Source organism: Falco naumanni, chromosome 3, assembly GCF_017639655.2.
Source record: "Falco naumanni isolate bFalNau1 chromosome 3, bFalNau1.pat, whole genome shotgun sequence".
NCBI lineage: Eukaryota > Metazoa > Chordata > Aves > Falconiformes > Falconidae > Falco > Falco naumanni.
In genome coordinates this window covers 68,665,443-68,692,758 of record NC_054056.1, presented here as the reverse complement: position 1 = coordinate 68,692,758, position 27,316 = coordinate 68,665,443, and the positions used below count along the sequence as shown (strand labels likewise).

The following is a 27,316-nucleotide window of genomic DNA, read 5'->3' as shown; positions in this document are numbered from 1 at the left end:
TTGCATTCTAATGTAAACAAATATTGGAAACGTATCTACCAATCCACTTGATCTCCCTTTTCTGGTCTTTATGAATGGCAGATAAAAAAAGTCACAAGACGGTAATAATTGTTTCTGAACCAAAGCATGAAATAAAAATCCCTTGGGACAGAAACACCGCTCCCTGCTGAGGCCGAAAGGTCTTCCAGTGCGGGGCATTTCCTTGGAAAGCAACCTCGTCTCCGGATTTATTATTTCTGCTCTCATTCACCTGACAGCGCTCCGAAACCCAGCGGAGACGGGTGCGCACGTGCGGCCCGCAACAAACCCGCGCGACCCTCCCGCGACACGGGCCCGGCCGAGTGGCACAAGTGCCGCCCGCGCCCCCCCCGCCGGCCCGCCGCGTTCCCCGCTCCCCGGGCCGCCACCGCCCGCCGGCCCGGGCCCCCCCGCGCGGTCCCTGCGCGGCCGCTGCGCGCGTCCTGCCCCGCGGAGCGCGGGAGGCGGCGGCGGGGCGGCGCCCGGAGCTGCAGGCCGGGGCAGGCCGGGCGCGGGCGGCGCTGGGCTGGGCCTCCCGGGCGGGTCCCCGCGCACGGCCGGCGCCGCGGCGGGGCGGGGCGGGGCGGAGCGGGGCGGGGCGGGCAGCGCATCGCCGCGCAGGTGGGCGGGCAAGGCAGGGCGGGGGGCTGTCCCAGCGCCGTGCCCGGGACGGGCATTACCCAAAAGCGAGGGGGGGAAAAAAAAAGAAAAAGTAATTAAAGTCGCCGCGCTGCTGCACGCGGTCCCACCCTCCCCACCGGCCGGCTGCTCTGGCAGACAGGAGGGGACAGAGGGAGACGGCCTGCCGCGGAGACACGCCACCGCCGCGCACTCGCTCGCTCGCCGTGGCAGCACCGACGGCGGCGGCTCCCCCCTTCCCGCGCACCCCCGCGCGCCATGGCCCCCGCAGCCCCCCGCCTCGTCCTCGGCCTCCTGGTGAGTGAGGGACGGGGGGAGTGAGTGGGGGGGCGCCGGGGGGGCGGCGGTGCGCGGCCGCGCAGCCCGCTCACGCACCCGGCCGTGCCGCAGCGCCGTTGCTGGCTTCGCCGCGGTCGCGCAGCGCGGAGGAGGAACTTTGCGGGAGCCGCTCGCCGGCTCCCCGTTCCCGGTGGGCTTTCCCCCGGCGAGGGGCGGGCGCAGGAGCGGCCGGCAGCCCGTACCGCGCGTGGGGAGCGCGGTGGCTGCGCGGCCCCGGGGGGCAGGGGGGTTCGGCGGCTGGGCTGGCGGCCGCGGGGTGCCGCGGTGGAGGCGAGCTCGGGTCGGTAAAGCCGGTTCTGGTTGTCCATTGGAAAAGTGAAGCCGCGGTTCACTGTGCTGAAATCCTGCCCCTCTGCCCCCGACGGCTGTCCCCTTTCCGTGGGGAGGGGATGTGCGTGTGCTGTGGAGCGGCTCTGGAGGAGCTGGCTGTGCGTGGACCAGCTCCAGCGGTTTCCTTTACCTTCGATTTACCGTGTGCGTGGCTATCGGCCGCGGAGAGGCCGTTCGGGAGCTCGCTCTCTCTCTGTCTTTTTCTTTTCAAGTGGATGAGGGAAAGTGATTTGACTTCTTTTTTCTACCCCTTGTATTCCCTGTTACCATTGCGTTTACAAAAAGGGAGCAGATGATCCTTTGAGCCTCAAAGAAAAATACTCGGTAGTGTTGAAGCACTGAATTTATTATTTTTGTATTAATTATATGTGTACGTTTTGATGAAGGTTGTTACTATTCCAGACACTATACGTGTCTGCCTTTGCTAGGATATTAATAATAAAAGCCAAAGAAACCCAAGCGAGTTTATTCATACATCTAACTTAAAAAAAAAAAAAAAAGTAAAAGGAATTCTCCTGTCCAGTAGAAAAAAACCCCAAAACCAACAACCTGCCAGCAGCCAGAAAGCTGCTGAAGTCTCTTCTTTGTACAAAGTGAAAGGACATCTTAGCTTATTTTTTCCTTATATCTTGATATCCAATAATAACTCCCGCTTACATGTGTTTAGCTCCTCAGTAGTTCTTTGTGCTGACATCAGACTTGCTTGGCATTACTATTTCAAAATTAGATGTCATTGATTCTTAAAATATCTTAGAACAATGTAATAAGAAGGTGGGATTTTAATAACTTTAATACAGTGTCTAACAGGAAAGTGTTTTATTAAGTATCTGTTAATAAGGAAAGTGTCTGCTAAATCATAAGGAGGGGTGTTTAAATTGTTTTTTTATATATATATTTTTATATCTATGTGTACATGCAAGGAGCAGTATGAAGAGCTTTTACAATGCAGAGTGTTTAAATTAATGCAATGGTAAAATTCTAGATTTCAACTTTTTTTTTTTCTCTGATCGGTTTTTCTAAAGGTTCCTAATGTCTTAAAAATTTGAAAGTATTTTTATTTAAATATTTTCTTAATAAGAATCACAAGTAATTTTCAGAGTTCCCATTAACTATTTACTTCTTTATACCTTTGGAATTAAAGGTATGTGCAAAATAAAAATTACTTTCATTTTTGCTAGACTTTCATCCTGAAAGAATAAATGTACTTAAAAGGGTGAATACATTTATTTACATTTCTCTATTTCTTTGTTAAATTGGTTGTGTGATTTTTGAAGTACAGTTTTAAACATCTGGATACAAACTAGGCAAGATAGTTAAATAAACACACACGTATATATCATCTGAGGTCAGGACTGGATTGTTCTGTGCTGAGGAAAATCTTTGTACGTCCATATGATTCTTTGTATAAAAATGTCTGGTTATCTACTACTCATCTGAATTTTGAGGAGGACCCCGTTTTGAAAGTAGTTATATGGGAGTGGACTGCTGTGATACACAATGTTTTATTTATGTCATATCTAATTGCTGAAGCTAGATTTAATTAGTTTGTTGAGAATGTACTTTGAAGATGCAAAGTGATATGTAAGTACAAGTGTCGTCATGTGGTTTTAATAAGACACTTGTCCCTTTAATGTTAAGCATCACTACAGTTCTGCCAATCTGAGTGTTGATGGACTGAAACTTAATACTTGGAGACCTTGGATCTAAATTGTCCAAGAATGCTACTGGAGGGAGTGTGTGGCAAACCTACGTTTTATCTTTCCACTTCTAAAGTAATAGCGTAGGTGGAATCTTCTAGTTGAAGGACACTTCTGCTGTTAATGTCAGTACTGCCATGATTTTAGGAAAAAAAACCCTACAAGCTATGGGCAGATCCAGGAGCAGCAGTCAGATCTGGTTTCCAGTTTGAAGCTTTACACGCTATGCTACCTGAATTTTTAGCTGAAGAGTGCTTTCTGTGCTTTTCACTGGCTTGTCTTAAAAAAACAATCCAAAAGCAGCTTCACTGTCTGTAGCGATTATTCAAAGTACTATGTAATTATTTTTTTTCCTGATTTCTTAATTTGTTTTCTAGGTACTGAGTTTGTGCTGTGAAGCTTGCAAGAAAGTAATTTTTCATGTTCCTTCTGAACTAGAGGCCGACGCATTAGTTGGCAGAGGTGAGAAACTGTGAGATGCCTATCTTGATACAACATTGCACCTTTGCTGGAGATGCTGTTCACAGTGAAGGAGAATTTTCTTTTTTTTCTTTCTTTTTTTTTTTTTTTTCTCCGATGGAATGAATGGATGACTAGATAGCCAGTTAAAGAACTGGATCAGCCTTTTTATGAAGGATACGCCCTATGTTTGTTACGGATTTGAGCACTGACTGTGCTTACAATTAACTTACGTGTAAACAGCTGTTGTCAAGTTGCGGTAATTATTTTAAAACTAGAATGGCAGAGTTTGGTGTTTTCAAAATTTGGAATCTAGGGCTTAGTATTTAAGTAATTGGCTTGATATTCCAAAGTGCACCCATAACCCACATAATCATATGAAGAAGGCAGTAACTCATTTGAATAATGGGAATGAAAAAAAAGAAGACAAAACCCACACAACCAACTACCCAGAAGCTGCTGCTCTGTGAAACACGGATGTGACTGTTCGGATGTGACTGTTCGGCAGTGCTGGGGCATTCAGGGCATGCAAGGGGATGGGTTGCAAAGGTGTCCTGCATGCATACTCGGTTCAGAGAGTGCTCCTTTCTGGCTGGACGATTGGTCTTGTTTTAGGGCAGTGCCCAGGTAACTGAGAGGAATAGAGGAGACTGGAAAACACCCCACTCCCTTTTTTTTTTTTTTTTATTTTTATTTATTTCTTCGTGTTTTTTTCCCCTTTTTCTCCAGACCAGTCTTTAAAAGGCAGCTTTTAAAAGGTGTGCCATAAGAGCTGCTACAGGGTTCGGTGCTGCCTGAGACTGAGTTTGAGGATTCTGAGATGCCCTGTGTGAGTCCTAGGACAACAGAGGAATATGCTCCAAATTTGCAATCCTAGTCTACGTTCCTAGAAAGAATAAATAAAGTGGATTGGTAGTTCATCACAGTACAAGTGCTTAGAAAATCTAGCTTTAAAAATAAAGGTTCATTGACCTTAATGTTAAATTTTAAAATTAAAAAGGTTGCTATAGCTGTTTTAAGTATTTAGCGTGTTCTCAGAGACTTCAGCATTTGTCTGTGTAAATAAACTTGATTTATATAAAAACAAAACGTCATGTTATTACGGTGCTATGAAAGAAATTGCATAATATGGAACTTAAACTTTTTTCCCCCAAAACATTTAACAAAACCTTTATAGCTCAAACGGCATTGCTTGAACATTTATTGAGAAAGTGTAATATATTTTGCATTGATACACGGGTCCTACCTTGACAATAAAGTAGAGTAGGGATTTTCCTGCTTGCTCTGAGGTTTTCTGTATTTCTGACATGCAATGTGTACAAGAGGTTGTAAAGAAAAAGGATCCCACAAATACAGGGCTAACTTGAACAGAATGTTGACTCACATAGCCATCAGAAACAAAGTTTCTAGTCTGGTCTGGTATTTTTGGAAATGCAGTGCTGTAACGTGCATCAGTATGAGATGCCTTTAAGTGAGGCAGTGGTACTCTCTTCAATATTAAATTTTCATTGCACAGATTGGCGAGGGAGAGGAATCACTGCTGCAGTACTATAAAAATTCTAGGAAATGTTTAACTGAGTAGTTAAAAGAAAGACTTAAGAAGGAAGAAATCACATCATATCCAAAATGATGCTTCCTATCTTGCATTCCTGAAAGCAAAATGAAATATAGTTTATTGAAAATATCATCTACATATGGGGTGAAATTTGGAATTTATTCTGGGAATTTTGCAATCAGCTTTTATAGATCAAGGTCCCATCTACTATGACATCATCGAAGGAGTATTGAAAAGTTTTGGTTTTGAGAATGTGACACTGACACCTATTGTACTCCGCAATGTTCATTTGTCTACAGTTTAAGTCTCTGGCCTTCATTTTTTTTTTAGGATGCCAGTGCCAAGTCATTCTTACTTAGTGCTGTGGTCCTACTGCAGTTCATTCTGAGTATCCTGATTTTGCTTTTTCTCCAGCTGTAGTGCTGAATTACTGCTGATGAACCAAGTTTATTGAAGTGCATTGAAGTTTATTTTAGCCATAAGTGATAGCAAATGCACTAAAAAATACCTGAGTAATATACTGAAATTGCCTGGCACTTCCTATGAACTGCATAGAACTCTATCATGTACATCTAAAAAATTGTTAATTATTTGTTCTAGAGTTAGTCTTTATCTGTCCCATCTGTCTGCCTCATAATTTAGAGGCCTTTGTCCTCCCAAGACTGTTAAATCACATACTACCAGTCAGTGCTTTCCTCCTGAGGGCAAAACTTCCAAGATGTAATATCTCCATTGGGCATTTACACTTAATCATCTTCACTGATTTTGTGGGTCATAGAGCACAAGGCAAACGTAATAGCTGCTGATACAATAATGACCATGTCTGCAGTGCTTTTTGCATTTGAATGTATTAGTTCATCTCTGATGCTTCAATATTTTTACCAGTGTAATAAGCTTCTTGATAAAAGATATCCATGAAGCATGCATGTCCTTTGGGAAATGCTTATGAACAGAAGAACAGAAATTAGTGTAAACCCGGTTAAATCTCAGTGCATAAATGGGTTCTAGAATTTATTTTTGTGATGCTTAAATACTGAATGACCAAGTTTTTGAAGACTCTATGAGTCAGTAAATACAGTTTTTACTTAGGGAATGTTTTTTTTAGTTTTGTTTTGTGAAGGTTATTACTGTTAGGCTGTGTGAGTTGTTGTCTGAATATTTTTTTTCTTACAGTTGATTTGAAAGAATGCCTTCAGTCTGCAGAGTTTGTCAGTTCCAGTGATGGGAACTTCAAAATTCTGGAGGATGGTTCTGTGTACACAACATCTGCTGTTTCCTTGTCTGCTGAGAAAAAGACTTTTACCATATTGCTTAAAGACATTGAAGAACAAATACAAAAAGAAATACATGTTAGTTTGGTGGAAGAAGATAAAAAGGTGAGCTTGTAATTTCAAGATACCTTACTTACTTAAAGGTACTGTTTTATAGAGTACAGTTTCATGCTGGGTAACTGTAGTTGAATTTTGGAATTCAAGTCATAGGGCAAAGCACTCTGTAGAATATAATTTTATTTAGCAGTTGTTGATTACTGCTGCTTAAGGTCAGCAGAATTCCTTTCTGAAATGGGAGATGCTAGCAAGGAGCTTCACCAGGAATGTCAAGAATCTTAAAAGCTATGTTCGAGGAATTAAAGCAGATTTTATTTGTGTGAAGTATTACAATGAATGAAAAAACTCTTGGAATAGTATCACAGGTATAATCAAAAATGAAGACTGTGGAAAAAACAAAATGCTCAGTAGGAAAACGAAGGGAGGGAAAAAAAGGTGGAAATGTGGGACAGTAGTTAAGGAAAAATATACACAGTTAAGAATGTATGCATATATTCTTAGCTGTCTCTTTGTCTCCTAGACCCAGACACAGAAGACCAGGCATGCTAGAGATACAGTCCTCAAGCGAACCAAAAGAAGGTGGGGCCCTATTCCATCTGTTATGATAGAGAACTCGCTGGGACCTTTTCCACTACAAATACAGCAGGTATATTTTATATGAATCCTAATTTTATGACACAAGCTGGTATTTTGTGTGTCTTTTATCATAAAAGAAGAACAAACATGATCTCTCTCGTATTCCCTACTGATGCCATTCCTGCTGTTATTCCTCTGTCTTGTTCTGTCCTGTTCATTTTGTGTCTTGTGAACTTGTAGATGAAATAAATTGTGATTGTAGTTGTTGGGATGAACTGGAAATGTGCAAAAGTTGTAAAAAAGAGAGAGGCATACTATGAGAAGAGACCTCTTTGGCCCAGAAATCAGTGAAGTGCATAATTAAAAAAACTAACCAACAACTCCCCACAAAACATTGTCTAGAAAGAGGTTTTGTAGACACAGAGTGAGAGAAATCTTACCTGCATGTCTACGTCCTTTCTGGAGCTCAAGGTGTATACTTGTAGCATTGAGGACTGAATGTGGCCTATATTACTAGGAAAAGTACTTATTGTAAGAAAACAGGTAGGCGTCAAAGAGAAATGCAAGAACTAAAGTTATCATAGATCCATCTAGCCTTCACTAGATTACAGGGTGGCTGGTGGCACATGTGTAGAGACAAGTGTAATAACAGAGTCTGTGCAGAGCAGTCATTCTTCTACTAATCTTGCCTTCCTAACTTCTGGCATTCAGTAGGGAAAGAAAGTACTTGGGGAGGAGAGTGTTTATAAATAGATAACTGCTAATGTTACCTCCTTGGTGCTTGTAATGAGATGCAGAGAGGCTATCTGAATTGGCATGTCTATGGAGTATACTCTAGGTGGTATTTTTTCTGTACTTTCTGTCCTTCTTCCTTTGCTTTACTTTTTCTTTTCTAGTTGGAAACCGCATTCTCGATGAGTGCACTACAAACAAATTCTCTTGAACAGGGACAGAAATAATAAACCATGAATGTGCCTCGTATGTGCACTATTCCAGAGAGATTAGATTTCAAAATAAATTATTTTCTGCACACCATAATTTCTTTAGTTGTTCGATAGCCCTAAACATTTCAGAGTTTGAATTAACTAACCCTTCTCATGTACTCACAGTATAAAGGAAGGCAGTTCTACTGTGAGTTTAAGCTGTTAAAGAAGTAGAAGTAAATCAAGTTTTGTTTTGTTTTCTTTTTTTTTAAGAGTTCCTGCTTGTGCTAAATAAGATCATGAAAAGGGGAGAAATATATTAAAATGCTGATGCTGTTTTTCCTTGGGTGTAAAAACATGTTCTTTATAGGTCCAGTCAGACACAGCTCAGAACTACACCATTTATTATTCTGCAAGTGGACCGGGAATTGATCAAGATCCAAAGGGTTTGTTTTACATAGAAAGAGAAACTGGAAATATCTTTGCTACTCGTGCAGTAGACCGTGAACAATATCCAAGCTTTCAGGTACAAGCCTAAATTGTGTAAATATAATTAAATCCTTTTTTTTTTTTTTCCCGTTATGCATATATTTGAAAGCTGAGTTACAGGGGTAACTGGGAGCAGACAAGATCTGGAATCAGCTACGTGGTCTGAGTAATACTTTTGGTGTTGTAGAGATGAAATCAATGACAAATAAATAAATAAGTGGTCATCTAGATCTTGAGAGTAGTTTTGCTTTTCACTGCTTTGATTCTAGTTACAGCATAAATGTAGTGAGCTATTTGATTTGCATCACTTTTGGGCAGAGTTTGAAGTTATCCCAGATTTTTTTTGGGGGGGAAAACTGAAAGGGTCTGTGTAAAAACAAAATAATGAGAAAGTCTAGAAGGCTGTGGCTTTTTGAGCCTCTCAAGCTGTTCAGTTTTGGTGTTTCGTTAACAAGGTACACTGCTCTCTCTACTGGCTGAGAAGTATAAGGCAGCAGTTAGAAACAGGTAATTTGTAGTACCTATTACTGCATTTCATTAGATCATGTTGTAACGGACAAATAGTTTTGCTGCTGTTCTTGATTTTGTTCTAAATGGCAACATTTACCCCTAAATTTTTGGTAGGGCTGGGATTGCCTCATAGACACCTGGAAAAGATGTGTTTAAGAGCATTGGAAAAAGTGTTTGGTCATGTTGGGGGGAAAAAAAAGTGATTCAAATACATGTAGTGCACAGAACGGAAAGGGGTAAGATTAGAAAGCATTTAAAAGTTTTGTGTTGCCATCATTGTAAGCTATCAGGCACTTCCCCTTCCGTGTGGCTGAAGAGCCTGGTCTTGAGAATGGCATGCTTTGCAAGCTGTGTTTCATTTTATTGACTCCTCCATTGAACATGGAGTGTAATAATACTGAGTATTGCTTAGGTATGAAGTGAGTTACTGAATTTATGTCTTACAGATCATTTGCTTTGCAACCACTCCAGATGGTTATTCACCAGAGGTACCACTTGTTCATACAATCAGGATAGAGGATGATAATGATAATGCGCCATATTTTACACAGGACCTTTTTGAGTTTTCTGTCCCTGAAAATTCCAAACCTGGTAAGAATTGGTTTAGGTCAGCGAACACAGTTACCACTCCTCAGCTCAGAGTATGTACCGGTATGACTAGGTGTAATCCTGCCCTTTAATCAGTTTCGGTGGGATTTCCTAAGCAGTATTTCTTAACGCCAAAGGCTGAGTTAGCAGAGCAGCTCAAGATTTCTTAATGGTTAGAAATTTCCAAATGCCATCTCAATCATTGTGAAAAGTATTGTTTAAAAAGCTTTTAAAAGCTGAGATGATTCAGTGTTCCTAAAACGGTGTAAGAGCTTCAGAACATAATTGTTTTCATTTTACCCAAAATTGCCTGTTTCCATAAAATGTATTGATTGACAGAAAAGCAGTTTTGAACAGATTAGTTTCCTAATCAACTAAATTGGTGGTGGTGTAAAATGCCTTTGATTAAGCTTACAGTGTTTGTCTGAGCTGATGAGCTAAGGTAGGACTTTTTCTGAGAGAGGGTGGGGGAGTGTGGAGAAAGTCCGTACCTGTAAAAGGCATGGATTTGCCTGTTACTGACTTCCTGTGTCTGTGTAGCAGAAGAGCACAAAAGCAGGGAGAAGGGTGGGCCCTAGAGAATAAGGAATGCAGACGCCATGGTTTGCCATTCCTTGCTCATCTCCTTGGCTGGGGTATAAAGTGGGGAAAGTCTAACTTGCTTCACAAAAAGGGAAGCCAAATGTCTTCCCTTCCACCCCCAAACACTAGTTGCATTTCATTCTCTGAGCTGCTCTGCTTCTTACCAGGTGAGTTACTGATTTAAAGTGAAGTTTCCAAACCACTGGGGCTATAGGCATGAGGTACAGCAGCCCTCCCCAAAGGCAGTACTGCAGTTTGAACCATGTCAGGAAGCACTGAACCTCCCCCTCCATCCCCCTGCAGCTCCTCTTCAGGTGTGTTTGGGATGCTCAATTAGAAGTCACTGTCAAAAACACTACCTGAAAACTAAACTTTTAGTTTTTATTTTGATTATACTTTGACAGCTGCAATAATTACAACGTTGTCTAAGGGAAAAAATAGCCAGAGGATTAAAATAGACAATTTTATGCTATTACTGTATTTTTGCAATTATAGAAATATTTTACTATATTTACTGTGGTTTTAATATTATTTTCTTTTAGAACTAAACGACCAAATAACTATTATCATGTATCTAAAATAGAAATACCTGTTCAAATAACTTTTGATTATTTACAGATTTTGCTGAAACTAAAAATTGATGTATTGTGTTAACAGGTGTAGTTGTTGGAAAATTGACTGCAGAGGACAGAGACGAGCCGTATACTCTGCATACTACACTGAAATACCGCATCGTGTCACAAAATCCACCAGTAACCCCAGCATTTTCTTTACATGGTGACACAGGCGTCATTGCTGTTTTACTACCGCAGCTCGACAGAGAGGTGATGTTTCCTGAAGCATCTTTAGCTGTCATGTAGTGCACACAGATAGCTTCTTAACTCTGAATTGCTGGCACAGGAATCACCAGTTAAATAATTTGTTACCCACTTTTTTTTCCCCTCTCTAAGGAGCTTCTGAAGCTTTCCAGAGGCCTGTAATGGGTCCAAAGAGTTTCTGCATAGGTCCACCATATTCTAGCTAATCTTGGCAGGGGACCTTCCACTGCTCTCCTGTTTGACCTGTGGATTGAAAATCCTAGGGATTTTTATTTTTTCTCTTTTCATGAATCCCATGAGCCACTGTTTTCTCCTAATCAAGATCCATTGGCGGTGCTTCTTGCTTCTTTATAAGGAAGAAGAACCAGCTTTTCTGGAAGTAGTCAGTCATCCTGTACGCAACAGAAATATCTTCAATATCTGAAACCTAAACAGTAATATAACATTTCGTAAAGTTAAAGTGCAAACCATTTATCAGCTAGCTTGCAAGTAAATCAGATGCAGGAGGTTTTAGTTTTTATTTTATTTGGAGGGCTTTTTTAGTTACAATGTCATGTGAGAGATTGTTTATGCTAGAAAAAACTGATTGGCAAGTGTAATTCAAAATAATATTGCTAGCATAAGACAGTCGTTCTAGAAAAAAAACACTGCTACAGGCATATCTTTTTTGAAGATAAAAATAATTATATTTTGGCGTATATTCTGTTGCTTCATGGCTGAAAATCTACATTAGCAGTGTGTTGCAAAATTGTGCACTTCCAGGTATGCTGCTCGACTTTTTTAGCAAGAGAAGAATGCAGCAACTGTGAGAATTACCATGACTACTAATGAAAGAATCACAGTGGCTATTGAAGGAATGAAAGCCTGAAAAACGAGTCCACCGCCTGTCTTTTAAAGATAAACTTAAGCAGTGGATCAGATTTCTTTCCTCCACCTGTGAAACCTAAATGCTACTTCCAGGCATTCGGAACTGGAGTTACTGTCTTGATTGACAAACTCCCTTGTTTTCTGTCTGGTACCCCTGGTCCCCACCTCTTGGGTTGTTCAGGTATTAATAAGGCTAAAAGAAGCCTTCTGCTGCTTAACTCAGGTCAGGGGTTTAAATGGGCTGCAGTGATCCCTTTGGAACTGATAAGGGCACTGACTCCTTCGGTGCCAGACTGTATGGAATGGCAGGCACTGCCTTCTCACTTAAGCCCAGACAAAGGCTGATTGCAGCACCATTTCTGGTCATCCTCACTGAAATAAGAGGCATGCACTGAAACACTTTATCAGCTGGAAACCCAGGGGAATACCCTGCCGCTCCAAAGGGGAAACATAGATAGCAGATGAAGGTGCATCATTTATATCTTACAAAACTTCAGATGTTGGAAAATAATGCTGACATTGTGAGGAGCTTTATTTGATACAGGGTATAATGTACACATTGCTAACTGGTGCTGAACTCAGTGCTGTTTAGCCACTGAGAAGTATTTTGCCTCATTTTGTAGGGGAGTTTATTTAGTTCTGTTCTTGTGTGTAACTATGGGATTAAAATAGTCAGTATGTCAAACTTCTGTATGCTTTTATTCATCTTTTCAGCTGGTACCCAGTTACACTTTGTTAGTTGAAGTGAGAGATATGGCAGGTCAGCCTTTTGGTTTGTGCACTACAGGAACAGCTGTCATTAGAATTGAAGATACAAATGACAACGCACCATCCTTTAAACAGACACAAGTAAGTCTTCACAAATAAAATGTCTGTAAAAACATAAAAACAAATAGTAATTATGTTTGCCCCCCCCTTACTAATTTCCTGATGGGCTGTCCCTCAGATATGAAGCCTGAAGCCCTCAGATGGTTAATGCCAGTACAGACATTTGAAAATGCTCTGTTGGTTGTTCTGCTGTTTGGTAATTAGACTTACTGGTGTATTAGTTGTTTTAAGTCATTTGCCTTATGTCCACTGGGCATGTAAGTTGACTTGACTTATTCATTCACTTCTGCTGCAATGTATAGTCTTAGAAATCCCATGATTTAACCATTTTTCAGGGAGGGGACAGATTCACTCCTAAGCATTGTCATGACCTTGTTATCATTTGCCCAGCTTTTGATACTTCTGTGTTGCAAATGAAAATGTTAGTATCAGTGAAATAGATGCAGGGATTTTCACTGAGATTTTTCTGTGCTTTTCCAATGTTTTTGTTCTGCAAAAATATTATTTAAACCACTTCTTGTTCACCAATAGCTATAACTTAGCCTAAGGTCATTGCTTATTGCAGCCATCTGTATGATTCATGACAGATTGTCTTATACAGCTCAAGTACCACAGGAGATTTTTTGATGTGAAATTTATGAAAAGTAATTCATTATCCATGAGGAATATGTGTCCTTTCTGCTCACTGCTGTAGAATATCATCAGTAATACTAATTCAGAGTCACTCTTATCTGTGCTTCTTGAGCTTGTACAGAATAACACAGCTGTTTAAAAGGATAAAATAAGAAAAAATCCTTTCATCCTTTGCCATCTAAGTAGAGTTGTATTTCACCCTTCTTGGCTTTTCTTCATGTTCTTGTGGTTTGTTTATATATATATAGTTAATTTACCCCAATGCCTTTTGAAATGCTCAGCTTGATCATGTTATACAGAAATTAGCATCTATAGCTGATATAACAGAGGCAAACCGTTGTTAATATATCTTTCCTGGAAGGTGAATTCCAGACTTAATTATGTCAGTGGTAGTTTTAGTGTATGAAGGAGCTGAGATTGCAACTGTGCTGGTGGGAAAGGTTTACTGTTTCACTTAGGATGTAAGGGAGGAGTGGGGGAAATATGGTAATTCATGAAAACAAAATAAATCATTACAGCAGCTTGGTAAATTGACCCCTTGGGCTTAAGTAGACTTACTTAAATAGTGTTCTCCATTTCTGCATCATGGAATAGTACTCTGATGTAAATGGATTTTTTTTTTTTTTCATATTCCAAGTATGAAACACGAGTAGAAGAAAACAGAGTGAATGTAGAAATACTGAGAGTCTCTGTTGTTGATCTTGATGAACCTGGTTCACCTGGCTCAGGAGCAGTGTATGAAATTATAAGAGGAAATGATGATCGGTCCTTTGAAATTACAACAGACAGAAACACAAATGAAGGAATACTGTGTGTTGTTAAGGTAAGTAAAAATGGAACTGGTAGAGGAAAATTTGCTGGTCTTCAGGTGTTGCTTCTAAAACCAATAATCTAGAACTCAGATATTCTTTGAATAAAAATACCAGGCAAATCATGCTTTCTTGTCCATCTGAACTCTCTTCTAGAGCAGATTGCATAATGCACTGCGATTGGGGCTCATGTGTGGTACATAACCTACAAAACTCATCTTCCAGACTACTCCTCAGTTTTGGGTGTGCAGAATTCAAGGAATTCCATTTGGTTTGTCATTCCAGAAGAGCTTTGTGCTTTTGCCTGGTTTTACAGTTGGAGTTGTTTAGACTTAGGGATGTAACTGAGGAATCCTTCATGGCTGGGTTTTTAACAGAAATGGGAGTGTGGCAAAGGAGGAGTGTGTGTGAGCATCTCTTCCAGTCTTGTTCTCTCTCTGGGAGCTGATTAAACTTAATAACTCGGCATAAAACTCCCCAGGTTTTATTTTGCGGGATAGTGACTTCAGGTTTGCTTTTCTGGGGTGCGGGGGAGTCTGCATACACATAAGACTGTGTGTTAGTTTAGTTACTTGTTGTACCCAGAACTTCACAGAAGTGAAGTTAAAGGACCGCTGTACATGTACTCCAGCATGTCCCTTTGCCTCTTCATCCATCTTTTTTTTGTAAAAGTGCAATAACAGGTAACTTGTAAGGAGCAAAGAGTAGTATTAAAATTTGAAGATACAAATCATAAGGGAAGAGATGCCAGTAAATTTTTTTTAATTTATTATGTTCTTTGTTGCTGGTAATCGTTAGAGCTTTTTCTAAAGCTCTGACCCCAGTTGAAATTTCTTGTGTTTAGTGTAATGCTGTAGTAGACTAGAGACTATTATGACTTGACAATATAAATACCTCTATTAAAGGCATACAATGATCTTGGAGAAGTTGTCTGAAGCGTAAATGGTAGATACTTCCTGATCAACCCCACAAGTTTGCATGTGTTTGCAATAGGTGAAGTCTTGCTAGGAAATAAACGTAGGCACTACCAAGAAGTGTGATTGAATTGTGCTGGAAAGGAAATCTATGTAACCTAAAATAATGGCCAACTAAATATGGGAGGAGAAAATTGACCGCCACATTTAATTCTTGTCGCAGTTCAAATTGTTTATCTAAAATTTTACAGTGGTGCTACTCACCCTGTTAGGGGTAGTTCCTCAGGTTCTTTTCTTCCACTGACTTAGAACTTAACATAATTATTTTTTTAAGTTGTGTCCCTTTACTATGTCTCAAGCTGGATATTCCACAAGGGTAGCTGACTTCTTTTATAAATAATGTGGTACAGTTTTATCTATTTAACAACTGGGCAGTGAAAACAATACCAAGTTTTGCATTGGTTTGAAGGAAAAACACCTCACCTTTGTTACAGGGATTGGACTATGAAAGCGCCAAGCAAAGGATCCTTGTGATTGCAGTCAACAATGAGGCACCCTACATGCTGGCACCACATTCACAACAACTTTCCCAGAGCACCAGCTCCGTTACAGTGCATGTCCTGGATGTGGATGAGGGGCCAGTGTTTAAACCCTGTCACTTACGCCTAGATGTTAAAGAATGTGAGGATATTGGGACAAATATTGGGAGATACATAGCAGAAGATCCAGAAACTGGAAATAGTGAAGGCATACGGTATGAAACAATGTTATCTACTAGTTTTATTTGGACCACAGCATAGGTGGCATACTGGAAGGGAGAAACTCATTTAGTTTCAGGAGGATCAGTTGTTGATGCTTTGTGTGTGTGCGTGCACACTTGTATGAATGCATGTATCTATGTATGTGCATGTATGTATATGAATGTGTGTGTATGTGTGAGATCTAAACAAATTATTCTTGACAGGTACCGGATACCACCTGGCCAATGCAATTGGATCAGCATAGATGAAAATTCGGGTGAAGTCAGAACCGTTAAAGTCTTGGACCGAGATGTAGGAGAAATGAGACGAGGCCAATGCAATATCACAGTCCTTGCAATAGACAGAAGTGAGTACTAAAAGTTGTCAGTGTTCTTTGAGGTCTATAACAGATGTTTGTGTGCAAATTCAGTGTGGGGACAGCTATACTGGCTCAGACTGGAGGCCCACATAGTCCATTGTCTTGTCTTTGCAATAGTTCTATCAAATACTTAGGGAGTATTATATCAAATTGATCAAAATATCAAAAATATTTGGGAGTATTATATCAAATACTTAGGGAGCAGAGAAAGCATTTAAGTAATTGGGGCAAATTCTCAATGCTTTCAAAGGTTGTCTGCTGCCATTTAAAAGCCCTTGGTAAGTTTAAATTGAGAGATTTGCCTGTGGATTGTATTCCTTTTATTTCCTGACTCTTTTCTCTACAGTGGTAGCACCTGGCGGCTGTGAAGTTCACAACAAAGAAAGCAGAGAGAACTTCTTGATTGACCTTGCAACACTTACCATTTCCTCCTCTGTTTGACTTCTTGTTGTCTTGCTTTTGGAAACCCTTAACTTAAAAGGACCTCCAAGAAAAGATGTATTGATTGCTGTTATGTTATTACGCTCTTATTCTTAGTCACTGAAGTTGTCTAATGGTGTTCACACAATGTGTTGCTCAGGTGTTGAGCTCTTACAAATTACTCTGATTGTAAAGGAATAGTTGTACATCCAGATTCTCATTCTAAAACAGGTTTTGGTTCTGAGTTAATGTGATCATCTATTCTTTCTGATTAATTTGGGTATATGCATTTATTGTAGGAAAAGACATAGTTTTGCCTCAACATCGTCTAGCCAATAAGATGAAATACACCTTTCACTTCCCAAATGCTAAATGTAGCAAATGGATTATCAAAGAATGTTAAGCTTATAGATCACACTTTTTATTCTGAAATATGTATCTTGCATTAAAAAGGAAAAGTGGACTGCCTTTATAAATCCAATGGCAGGATTTAGTTTGAGCCCTTATGTGCTTAAACATCAATGGGAATAAAGAGCAGAGCTTTGGAAGTTGCTTTACAGCTAAAAATTGTCTGTCCAAAGCTTGCATATTAAAAATAAATGTAAATAATATGAATTTAAAGTGTTTAGAATTGTTGCATGTAAAATAAACGCAATGTATACATGTGCAATCAGGTATCTCTGGAGAAAGTTTTAAAAAGTAGCCTTGATGTAATTTCACTGGAATTACAAGAATTGACCATTCCTGTATTGGAAAAAATATAATTAGGAGGCAGAGCCCATTCACTCCTTGCATGTAGACTTTGGTGACTTAGTATGTGTCTCTGAATCCTGCTGCCACATGGTGACTCAGTGGGAAAAGGACAGAAAGCAGCCCACTGTTTCTGAAAGTTGTTTTTGTTCCTAAGGGAAGTGAGGGTGGGGAAAGTGTAATTTATTTTCTCCTTCCAGAAGTAAAAAGGCTGGAGACCTTCACTTTCTGCTTTTGACTCTGTCTGATTCAGTGTCCTTTACCCCTGATTTATGGGCTCTTGCTCCTCTCATCCTCCTGTTGGAACAGTATCTGTACCTGCACAGATACACATGCTTAACAAAATACATTGTCTGCACTTGCAGAATGTGGAGCTTTGGGAGCTGTTGATCCATTCTACAACCAGCCAAGCAAAGAGAAGCAGCCAAGCGAAAGCTATGAGAAATCCTTCTTTCTTTTTGGCCAGATCAGCAGCTGCTTTCCACCTTACTTCTAAACTTGAATATTACAGTTGATGATATTTCATTATGAAAGTTTGGACTAGAAATAAATATGTAAATGTTAGAAGTAAGTGCTAAAAGTAGTTATTTTTGTCTCATAGATGGCAAAACAGGCACTGGAACAATTCAGGTTTTCATCATACCTGGGAACAAGAATTACCCACGAATCACTAAAACTGACTATATAATGTGCAGAGACAGAAAACCGATCTGCCTTACTGCACAGGATGGTGATGAGTCTCCTTACAGCACACCTTTTGTATATCGCATAACAGACCGTAGCTTGGCTTCCATGTGGAAGATAACTCGACACAACGGTATGTTAAGACTTCCTCCTCCTCACTTACCTGCAGGTTGCCAGGGGATGTCTTGCTGGCTCTCCCTTGGGTGGACTGTAAGAATAGGTTGGATGAATGTATGTTTGGAATTGGTGTAGCCGGTGGGGCTAACAGGGTAGCCCTGATGATCTCCAGTGGCTCCTTTCATGTACTGTCATGTACTGCCAGAAATAAAAGGGAACAGCTGAAGTATTCTTTATCTTAACTGGCCTGCGTTTGAAACAGTTTGCAGAAGTTAAGAAGGTGGCATTGTTGGCATCACGAAAGCCGAGGGAAGGATATTATAGTCCGCTGCTTAAAGCATAAACAAGAATCTGTTCCCAGCATCCTTGGGTCAGCAATCAGCTGCTGTCTGAAATTCTGATGTAAGAAGATTAGGTGGGAGAACAAAAACCAGTGTAATGCATTGCATCAGCACCTCTGGAAAGGAAGTATGCACTCATAATTCATAAGGAATTTAGGAGTGAAATGTCTAATACATCAAAGAAAAATACAACTCTCTTTAGGCTGCTGTTATGGTGGAGAACTGGAAAACTGAAACTACCTAAATTACTAGAAGCTGACTAAAAAAATCCTGGCAGTTCTTTTTCTTAGTACTGCTGTCAGCCAGCACATTTGTGAAAGAAAACATTACTGTCTCCCTTAATATATTTATGTTATTTTTTTATAAATTTGATAGAAGGAGAGAATTTATTACCAAAGGAATCACTGTTTCCTAAAATTTGCTGATACAAAAAGTTGTCGCCAACGGTGGTTTCCTGGTGGGTGCCAGATGATGGCGACAAGAGCAGCACTTACATTTACTACTATGTTGTCATGAATTAGCCTGAAAAGAGTCTGATTCTGAAATGTTCTATCCAACATTCACTAATGAAAGGCAAAAGACAGCAAAGTCTGAAAGTGAAGACATTGAAGAGTTTCAAGGTTTATATTAGTCAAACCGGAAAAATACTCTGGGTGGTACCTGTAGTTTCATATACCTCATCATAAAGCAGCCATTATATGCATCAGTGTCTATCTTGTGTGTATTTTTTACAAATTATTTCTTTCATCCTTTAAAACCCATGGTCACTAATCATTGCCACTAAGCAAGGCAGCAGACTAAATGGATTTTTCCTCCCACTGGATATAGCCATTCCCACTGAACATAGCAGTAGAGCAAAGAGTAGAAGAGGTATAAATTAAGTTTAGGATTAATTATTCCAGTCACACTACCAGAACTCCTTATTATAAATGTCAGTTCGGTTGATGATCTTTACCAGTAAGCCCAACTAATGTCATCTACTGTAATGAACTGAATCCACTTCAGAGTTTCAAATCATATGTTGTCAGAAGGCTGTATAAGAATTGAAAAAGCAACCCTAACATTTAAAAGGTTGCTGAAAGTAGAAATCCTTCCAAAGTGTAGTTTTGTGTCAGCACATTTAGGATATCTTTAAACTAGCTAATGCAGATCTGGTAGCAGTGTAGCTGTTAACAGATGGGAAGATTGTGATTGTGATCATGTTCGTGACAATAGTGTTTCAAGTATTGTTAACATGGGATATGGTTTTGTCTTTTTTTACAGATAATTCTGTGTATCTTTCACCAAAGGGTGATATTCCATTTGGAACATATGATATTCCTGTAAGTGTGATTGATAATGGAGGAAAGGTAGGAGAGAACCAAGTGAGGGTTAACCTCTGCGACTGCGTCACTCCAACGGAATGCAATATCCAGGGCCGTGGTCTTTCTGGCGGGAGCGTTACCCTTGGCATATGGGCTATCCTTGCAATGATTTTAGGATCGCTATTACTGCTGCGTAAGTACACTTGTTTTTTTAAGACAAAGTACAAACCACTTAGTTAGTTGAGAGAACCTGATTCAAACTAGATTCAAACATTTCTTTTTTTATTTAGGCAGTTATACAGCCCTCGTCACTGTCTTCAATATACCTGCTCTATTTGTATCAGTATCACAGGTTTCTTATCTTGTCCTATAGTTACTGTGTATGGATTTTTGTTTATTCTTTTAAGTGCATTTTATGTAAGATACTGTGTGTGTTCATGTTAGCGAGGCCAAAAAACCTGCACTGCAAGAGGATTTGTAGTGCTTATCAGATCTTGCCTTGAGGTGAGTATAGTGAAGTTTGTGAGTTTAGTGCTGGCTTTGGGATGCACATTTCAGTGTGTGGGAATGCTGAAATCATTTTCCTAGAGCTTTTTTGTGGCTTTTCTTGTGTCATGGATTAAAACATGGAGTATCAGAAATACTGGATTTCAGAAGGGATATTATAAGAGCCAGTGTAATGTTGAAGCACAGGTTGGATACTTCCACAATAGACCAAACCCTTGAATACATGTGTTACTGGTGTTGCCCAAAGCCTTAAGAGATTCTTAGCAGGTTAATATTGCTGTTAACCAATGAGGTGGTGATAGTGGTACGTAATAGCAACGCCAGGTCATTATTTTTACCAGAATCAGACATAGTCTGACCAAGAATGTCTTTAAAAATCACCAGACGACACGCTACAGTAAGAAATACTTCAGAATTAGGGTTTTATTTCCTTTCTTTTCCTTTTTTTTCTGGTAACGATCAATCTGTGTTGCTCCTGTTGAGTCTCAGCTAGCTGTCCTTACTCAGGTAGATGGAAAACTGGGACGTGCACATGTTTTGAAGATGAGATAGATCCATGTTTTATCTATACACAGCAGGTACCCAAATTCATGATACGGTCCAGGGGTGGAACTTTCAGATGTGGGGATGCTCAGTAGGGGGACTGTGTGAAATGTCAGCTAGCTTTTTGCCACTACCCTTTGACTTAATGCATGCTGAAGAGACCCACTATTTTATTATGGCTAGATTTTACCCTGTGTATCCTCTACTCAGTGCTGTCATGAATGTCTTTCCATCTGTCAGCATCAGGAGGCAACCTGCTGGAACCACTGATGCAGATCTCACTGACAGCTGATAGCTGCAGAAGCTAAATGAGCTTGAAAGTAGCTCTTGGCCAATTTCTACAGAAGTTTGTGTGTTCAGAGACCAGATTGCTCAGTGGCCAGTTAGGCAGAACTGTTCTGTTCCTTGTGGGCTTCTGTACTTCTAAACTGTCAACTTGAAAAGAGAAGGAAGGAAGGAGATGGTTTTCTGAATGAAATGATTAGTCCTTTGTTTAGGAGAGGTATTAATTGCTCCTGATTCTTTTGTACAAAGCCATTTCTGACTGAGTCTCCAGTGACAATACAAAGCAGTATTATAGGAGGAATAAGCTGAATACAAGGAATTAAGTAAGACGGTTCTGTAACATAAGGCTTGAAGTCCTCCAGGGTTTCACTGTCTTTTTCTGTGAAACGGAAGTTTCTGGTATTGGGACCTTTGCTTGCATTTTAGTTCCTTATGGTATAATTTGACATCCCTGTGTTCATACATGAAAAATGTCATGTACAAGCTTGTTGTAGGCATAAGATACAATTTTTCAGTTGGATTTAGTCTAAATTTCTTACTACTGTAAAATTTTGCAGTCCCAGTGTTTTCATGTGTTTTAGATGTTTTTTAGAAGAACGATCTATTTAAACAATGTAATGAAGACTTCTTATAGTGTGTATGTACAGTTTTGAGTATGGGCATTTTTGTAAATAAAGTATTATTTCTAAACTGTACTTGATGCTTAAGGTATTTAAAAAGACTAATACAACAAAATTCATTCTCAAATGGAAGTAGATACTGTTATGAGGTAAAGTTCATAGTATCTTCCTCACTTATTTCCTTTCCATAGTAATCCTGATCACAATTTGTGGCTGCTGTGGCTCAGGGGTAATGCACAGGCATGTGACTGATGATTGTGCCAATCACAATTTAATCATTTCAAATACAGAAGCTCCAGGAGAAGAAGTGATGGTAAGTTGTCTGTTTACTTCAGTGTAGAAACTTGCAATTAAGATATCCATAGCATTTCAGCTTGAGGACAGGACCACCTGCAAGTAAATGATTTAGTAAAAGAAATAAGTAATAAGCACAGGGATCATTAGATGTGCTTTGCTATTTAAAAATAATTTTAAAATTCTTACTTTAGGCAGAGTTGGTAGTACCATATATATTTAAATGTATTTTGTAGTTGTTAGACTGACTGCCTCTAAATCTGCCAGACTTTTAACTGTTTGATTGGAACTTCCAGGTGAACATTTTAATCACTTAAGTCATTTTCAACAATAAGATTAGGTGGAAATTTACTATTTTGCCTAGGTTCAATGTATGTTTGTGGCAAAAACATTGCTTTTCCTTGGAGAACGGTTTTTAAACTTAGCAGTCATTGTAAATTGCAGGTGCAATTTCTGCCCTTCCCCTGAAAAATGACCCCAAATACAGCTGATTTTTGAGACAGTGGGAAAAACTTAATTGAACAGTCCATGTTTATGAAATATATTCTTGTTTCTGGCATCTAAACTTTAAGATTCAGTCTACCATGAACATAGTCCATTCCAGGACTGTGTTCATGCACGAGGATTTAGCTCTTCAGAATCTTCCCCTCCTCCTCTGTCCCTCACCCCCTGACTTTGCTGTCCCTAAGAAAGAGATTAATTTACAAACCACTGAGTTAAATTAAAAACCATTGAACCATTACTTCACCTTGAAAACCAAGAAATCCTAATGGTGACAAGCGTTACATTTCTTGTTGCCTATGAAACATAATTTAGTGCTATTATAAACTGATAATGTAGTTTTTAATTTGTGGTCCCGTACTATTTTTCCATATTCTACTCAGTATACAGACTTAATGTATGAACAAACAGAATGAAACTTATGCTTAAGACTGTATATCTGGCTTAATGGGTTACAGGTTGACTTTGAAAACTAAACATTATTTTTATGTGATAATTTAAGAAACTAGCATATGGATTATAGTACAGCTTTCATTGGGATAAAGAATCAGCTTTTGGATCTCATATCATATTTAAATGCAGTTTTATTTTTTTTCCCCCTTGTCATAGTTCCCTTTCCAAAGACCACTTCCTGATCTTTATATACTAAGTACTAAGGATAGCTTTTTGTTCAAAATATCACAGTGCAAAGCTGGAGATTTTTCAGTATTGACAGTTCCTGATTGCTGTTTCATCTTCTGAATTTAAAAAAAAAAAAAAAAAAAAAGGGAGGGGGGAAAAAAACCAACAGTAAAGTTATCTCCACTACTGCATCTTTTTTTAGGATCACAATATAATTCCTCTACAAAATACAAGTGATCAAGGAGGATATGGAATAAAAACAGGAGATCAACAAACATTTGAAATGGTAAAAGGAAGAGGACATACCTTGGAATCAGTCAAGGGAGGTGGACATCAGACTCTGGGATCAGTCAAAGAAGGAGGAGGACAGCCTATGGTGGATACGTGTAGATACTCCTACTCAGAATGGCATAATTTCACACATCCTCGTTTAGGTGAAGTAAGTATTCTGAAACTGTTTTTTTGTGCGTGGTTTGTTTCTTTTTTTGAGTGTAGGTTGTGGTCAATATATACAGACTTGTCAAGGAAGACATGTATTTGTGCTAGAAAGGTGGCTTGCTTTTTTTTGGTTTTCTTTCATCTTTCCTCTCCTTTGCTCCCCTGCATCCCCTTAGGAATATTGCCCTTTCAAAAAGTCATCCTTTACATATTTTAGATGTAAGTGTAAATGACTTACTGTTCCTGGCTTAAACAATAGTCAGTATGCTATTTTTAACTGAGAACATTTACTCACTCAGAAGAATTAAGCAAGCTTTTGTGCGTTTTTCTGAGAATGTCTATCTATCTGCTTTCATTGTAACTGCTTGCTTTGTACTAATTTAAACCTGAGACGTAACCTGGCAATGGTGCAGGAATGAATGTACAGCATTAGAAACATAGTTATCCATGTTTTGGAGATCAAAAACTTCACTACTTGCCTAACTAGTTATGTGTAAATCAGTCTCTTCATTTTGAATGGATTTTAGTTGCTTGACAGGTTATTTAAACAGGTTCTTCCTCTTTCATTGTTACATACATGATTAGTAGAAATGATTTATTTATTAAATACTTATATTTTGTAGTCTTAATGATATAGACCAATCATGTGCATTTTTTGTATATAGGAATCCATTAGAGGACACACTCTGATTAAAAATTAATCAATGAAAGGTAAATCAAAAAAAAATATTTTTATGCAATATGTTTAGGATAACAATTTAAGAAAGTAATAAGATGTGTTCTCTTCCTATGCAGAAGGTGCACCTATGCAGACAGGATGAAGAACAGAAGCATTCTGAAGATTATCTTCTTTCGTATAACTATGAAGGAAAAGGATCCTTGGCTGGCTCTGTAGGCTGCTGCAGTGATCAGCATGAAGAAGAGGCACTTGACTTCTTAGATCAGCTGGAACCCAAGTTTAGGACATTAGCAGAAACATGCATAAAAAGATAAATGTGCCTTTCACAGTGCTGAAAAAACCTGTAAATAAGTGGCTTTCATACTTCTGTGATATTAAGTATTTTGGAATTGAGGGGGGCAGAGTTTTATCAAGATTAATATAGACTGATGAGAGTGTAACTCTTACTTTAAACTTACAACTTTTATCTCTGCTATACACATTCCATCAAAAATAAGAATAATTTTTTTTTCTTTAGACTGTGTTAATATAGTAATGCTAGTTTCTACTTAGATTATTTCCTATTCCTTGTGATTACTTAAAATGCAGAAGTTGGTGTTTCCTTTAATTAATTCAGCTTCAAAATTTTAATGTATTTGGCTTTGGAGAAGGAAAGTTTTTAACTCACTGTTTCTTTGTTTTCTTTTAAATCTGTAGAAATAAATCAAAAAAGATTACTGATGGATATCAAATACCTTGTTAATTTTTAACTTATATGAACTGAGATACAAAATACTTTTTCATTTTCACATAAAAATACTATGAATACATTAGAAAACTTTATATTTTGATTGAAAATTAAATATATATATTGTATATATGTAAAATAATATTCAAAAAATATATTTTTCTCCTCATGGGTTACCACCCATCAAACTTGCTATCCTAAGGGATTTATGGCATCACCACATAGGGTATCAGCATTGTATGCAAGTATATGTTTTTATTTTAAGGAAATAAAAGATGAAAAAAAATAATAATCAGATAATAGAGGTGACTGTCGTAGTCCAAATGAGTGCAAGACAAATCTCATGTTTACTTGACATAAGTTTGTACCTCAGTTTCTTGTGAGTTTTAACATAGTATCATTGCAGAAATGATGAACATTGCCAAGAGTTTTGTCCAGTGTAGCTATCACTCTTTTTTACTTGCCTTGTTATGGACTTCATTAAACTGTTTCTTTCTGTAAGTAGAACTTGACAGAAGGCACAGCTCAAATGGATTGTTCGTACACTGCATTAGTAAAGTGTTTTAAATACAGCTTTATTTGAGATGCAAAATTACACTGGGATAAACTAATTGTTTTGAGTCTATTATGTGGTGGTTGCAGAGGTAAGCATTTACACAGATCTCTGGCAGAAATCATCTGAATGCTATTTGTTACTTTACTAGATTAAGCATACATATATACACTATATATATATATATGTGTGTATATATATATATGTATATCTGAAAGTCTGAAATACCTTTGGCAGATGACAGTAGTGAGACCTGGATGCTGCCATAAGCTATTTCTGGACTTCAGCCTCTGCTTCCCCTGTTTATGCTTTTTTTGATATTTGCACTAGTGGTTAAGTAATCTGTCTTCTGGGAATTCTCTTGTGCCTTAAAAAAGTCTTCCTGCCTATAAGAAATATGTGCAATTACTTATTTCTGTTACTATAAGTCTGCTTTTAGGATTTGCTCTGTAAACATAGGCTTTAGGGAGATTTCTTTTTAAATTTAGTATAGCTAATGATCAGTAAAAGGAATTACTGGTAACAACAGGGTCACTGCTCTAAGTTTCAGTTGCTGCTGGCTTCCACTGGTTGCAGTTCATCCCACGCAAATTATGGTCAGTGAAAATCCGTAACAGTATAAAAATTCAGCACAGTTATAGTATTTTTAAACCCTTCTTTTTCACACTGTAAATGAGCTTCAGAATATTTCTTGGTAAGAACTAGCTGTGGTTAATAACTCTATAGACCAATGTTAAATGTATTTTAACATTTGAAAGTGGTGGTGAATTCATCCTGAACTAGATCCACTGCCAGTGGTAAGAGCAACAGTCACCAGTAGCAAAATACTAGATGAGAACCAAGGTGTTACGGACATACTTTATTTTAAAAATGCATGCTAACACTGCTCTTCTGAACACTACTCTTCTTTATTACTAACATAAATGAGTTTTGTTGTACATGGATAGGCCTGTAGCTGATGTAAGTCAGGCTAACTCTGCTGGCACCCGTGGAGCTGTGCTGACTTAATGCCAGGTGAAGATCTCTCCCCTAATGATTCCCTTGCTTCTTTGTGTCTTGCTGTCTTGCATCTTTTAGTTACTCACTATACGCTTTTTTAAGGTAATGTTACTGTCTTCCACCCCCCCATTTGGTTGTTTGTGGGCTTTTGTGTTTTTTTTTTTAAATTATATAAAAATCCTATAGTTCAGCAGAACCTAGGATAAATAACAAAATGCACTCTTTGAAGATTACTTGGGGGGTGGTCTAGTGAAACCTCTGGAAATAACAGTTTCTTTCCTCATGAAATAGGAGTACTGTTCTAAAATAATAGACTGAATTTATTTGAGCTTTAATTGAGTTGGTGTTGGCTATTTTAAGTAGATGGTTGCCAACTTACCACCCCGGAGTTAAAACGATGACTTATTGAAATCATGTTTTTCAGTCTAATTTGCCTTAAAAATGTTACCATTTATTTATTTTACATTTCAACAAACAAATAATTAGTTATTTGCATTTTTTAAACAAAGCACAAACTTGGAATCACTTCTACTTGTTTGTCTCTGTTCTGAACCGAACCAGCAATTTCTGTAAAACCAAAAGTAGAAAGGTAACTGAGGTGCTTCAAAAAATGAACTGCAAAACATTATTTTCATTGTCTCTTCTGATCATGTGAATGAAACCATTGTATTAATGATTAAGGTTTACAAATAGTAAGTACCAAATAACATTTGTGTAAAGCTTACAAATGAAATATTTCAAAATGTATAATTCACTCGTCGTTACCATCTTGAATCACCTAAAAATTGTGAAGATTTGTTCTCTTCCGCTAGGTAATTTGTGAACTAGCTGTGTCAACATTATCTTAACATCATGTTTTAGGTATATTTTGTACAACAGTGAGTAATAAATTTTTTGCAAAATAAAAAACTT

The 27,316-nt window shown here is 38.6% G+C and overlaps 1 protein-coding gene across 1 annotated transcript; it reads left to right on the top strand.

Annotated features, from left to right (window-relative positions):
- The first annotated feature begins 679 nt into the window (after positions 1-679).
- On the top strand, positions 680-27,316 carry DSC1 (desmocollin 1). Its single transcript, XM_040588636.1, has 16 exons — positions 680-954; positions 3,401-3,485; positions 6,211-6,413; positions 6,886-7,011; positions 8,235-8,390; positions 9,310-9,454; positions 10,691-10,857; positions 12,433-12,567; positions 13,817-14,002; positions 15,397-15,656; positions 15,867-16,009; positions 17,793-18,008; positions 19,597-19,830; positions 21,784-21,905; positions 23,211-23,447; positions 24,242-27,316. Exons 1-16 carry the CDS (start codon positions 916-918, stop codon positions 24,437-24,439), a joined length of 2,652 nt encoding a protein of 883 aa, XP_040444570.1. The 5' UTR covers positions 680-915; the 3' UTR covers positions 24,440-27,316.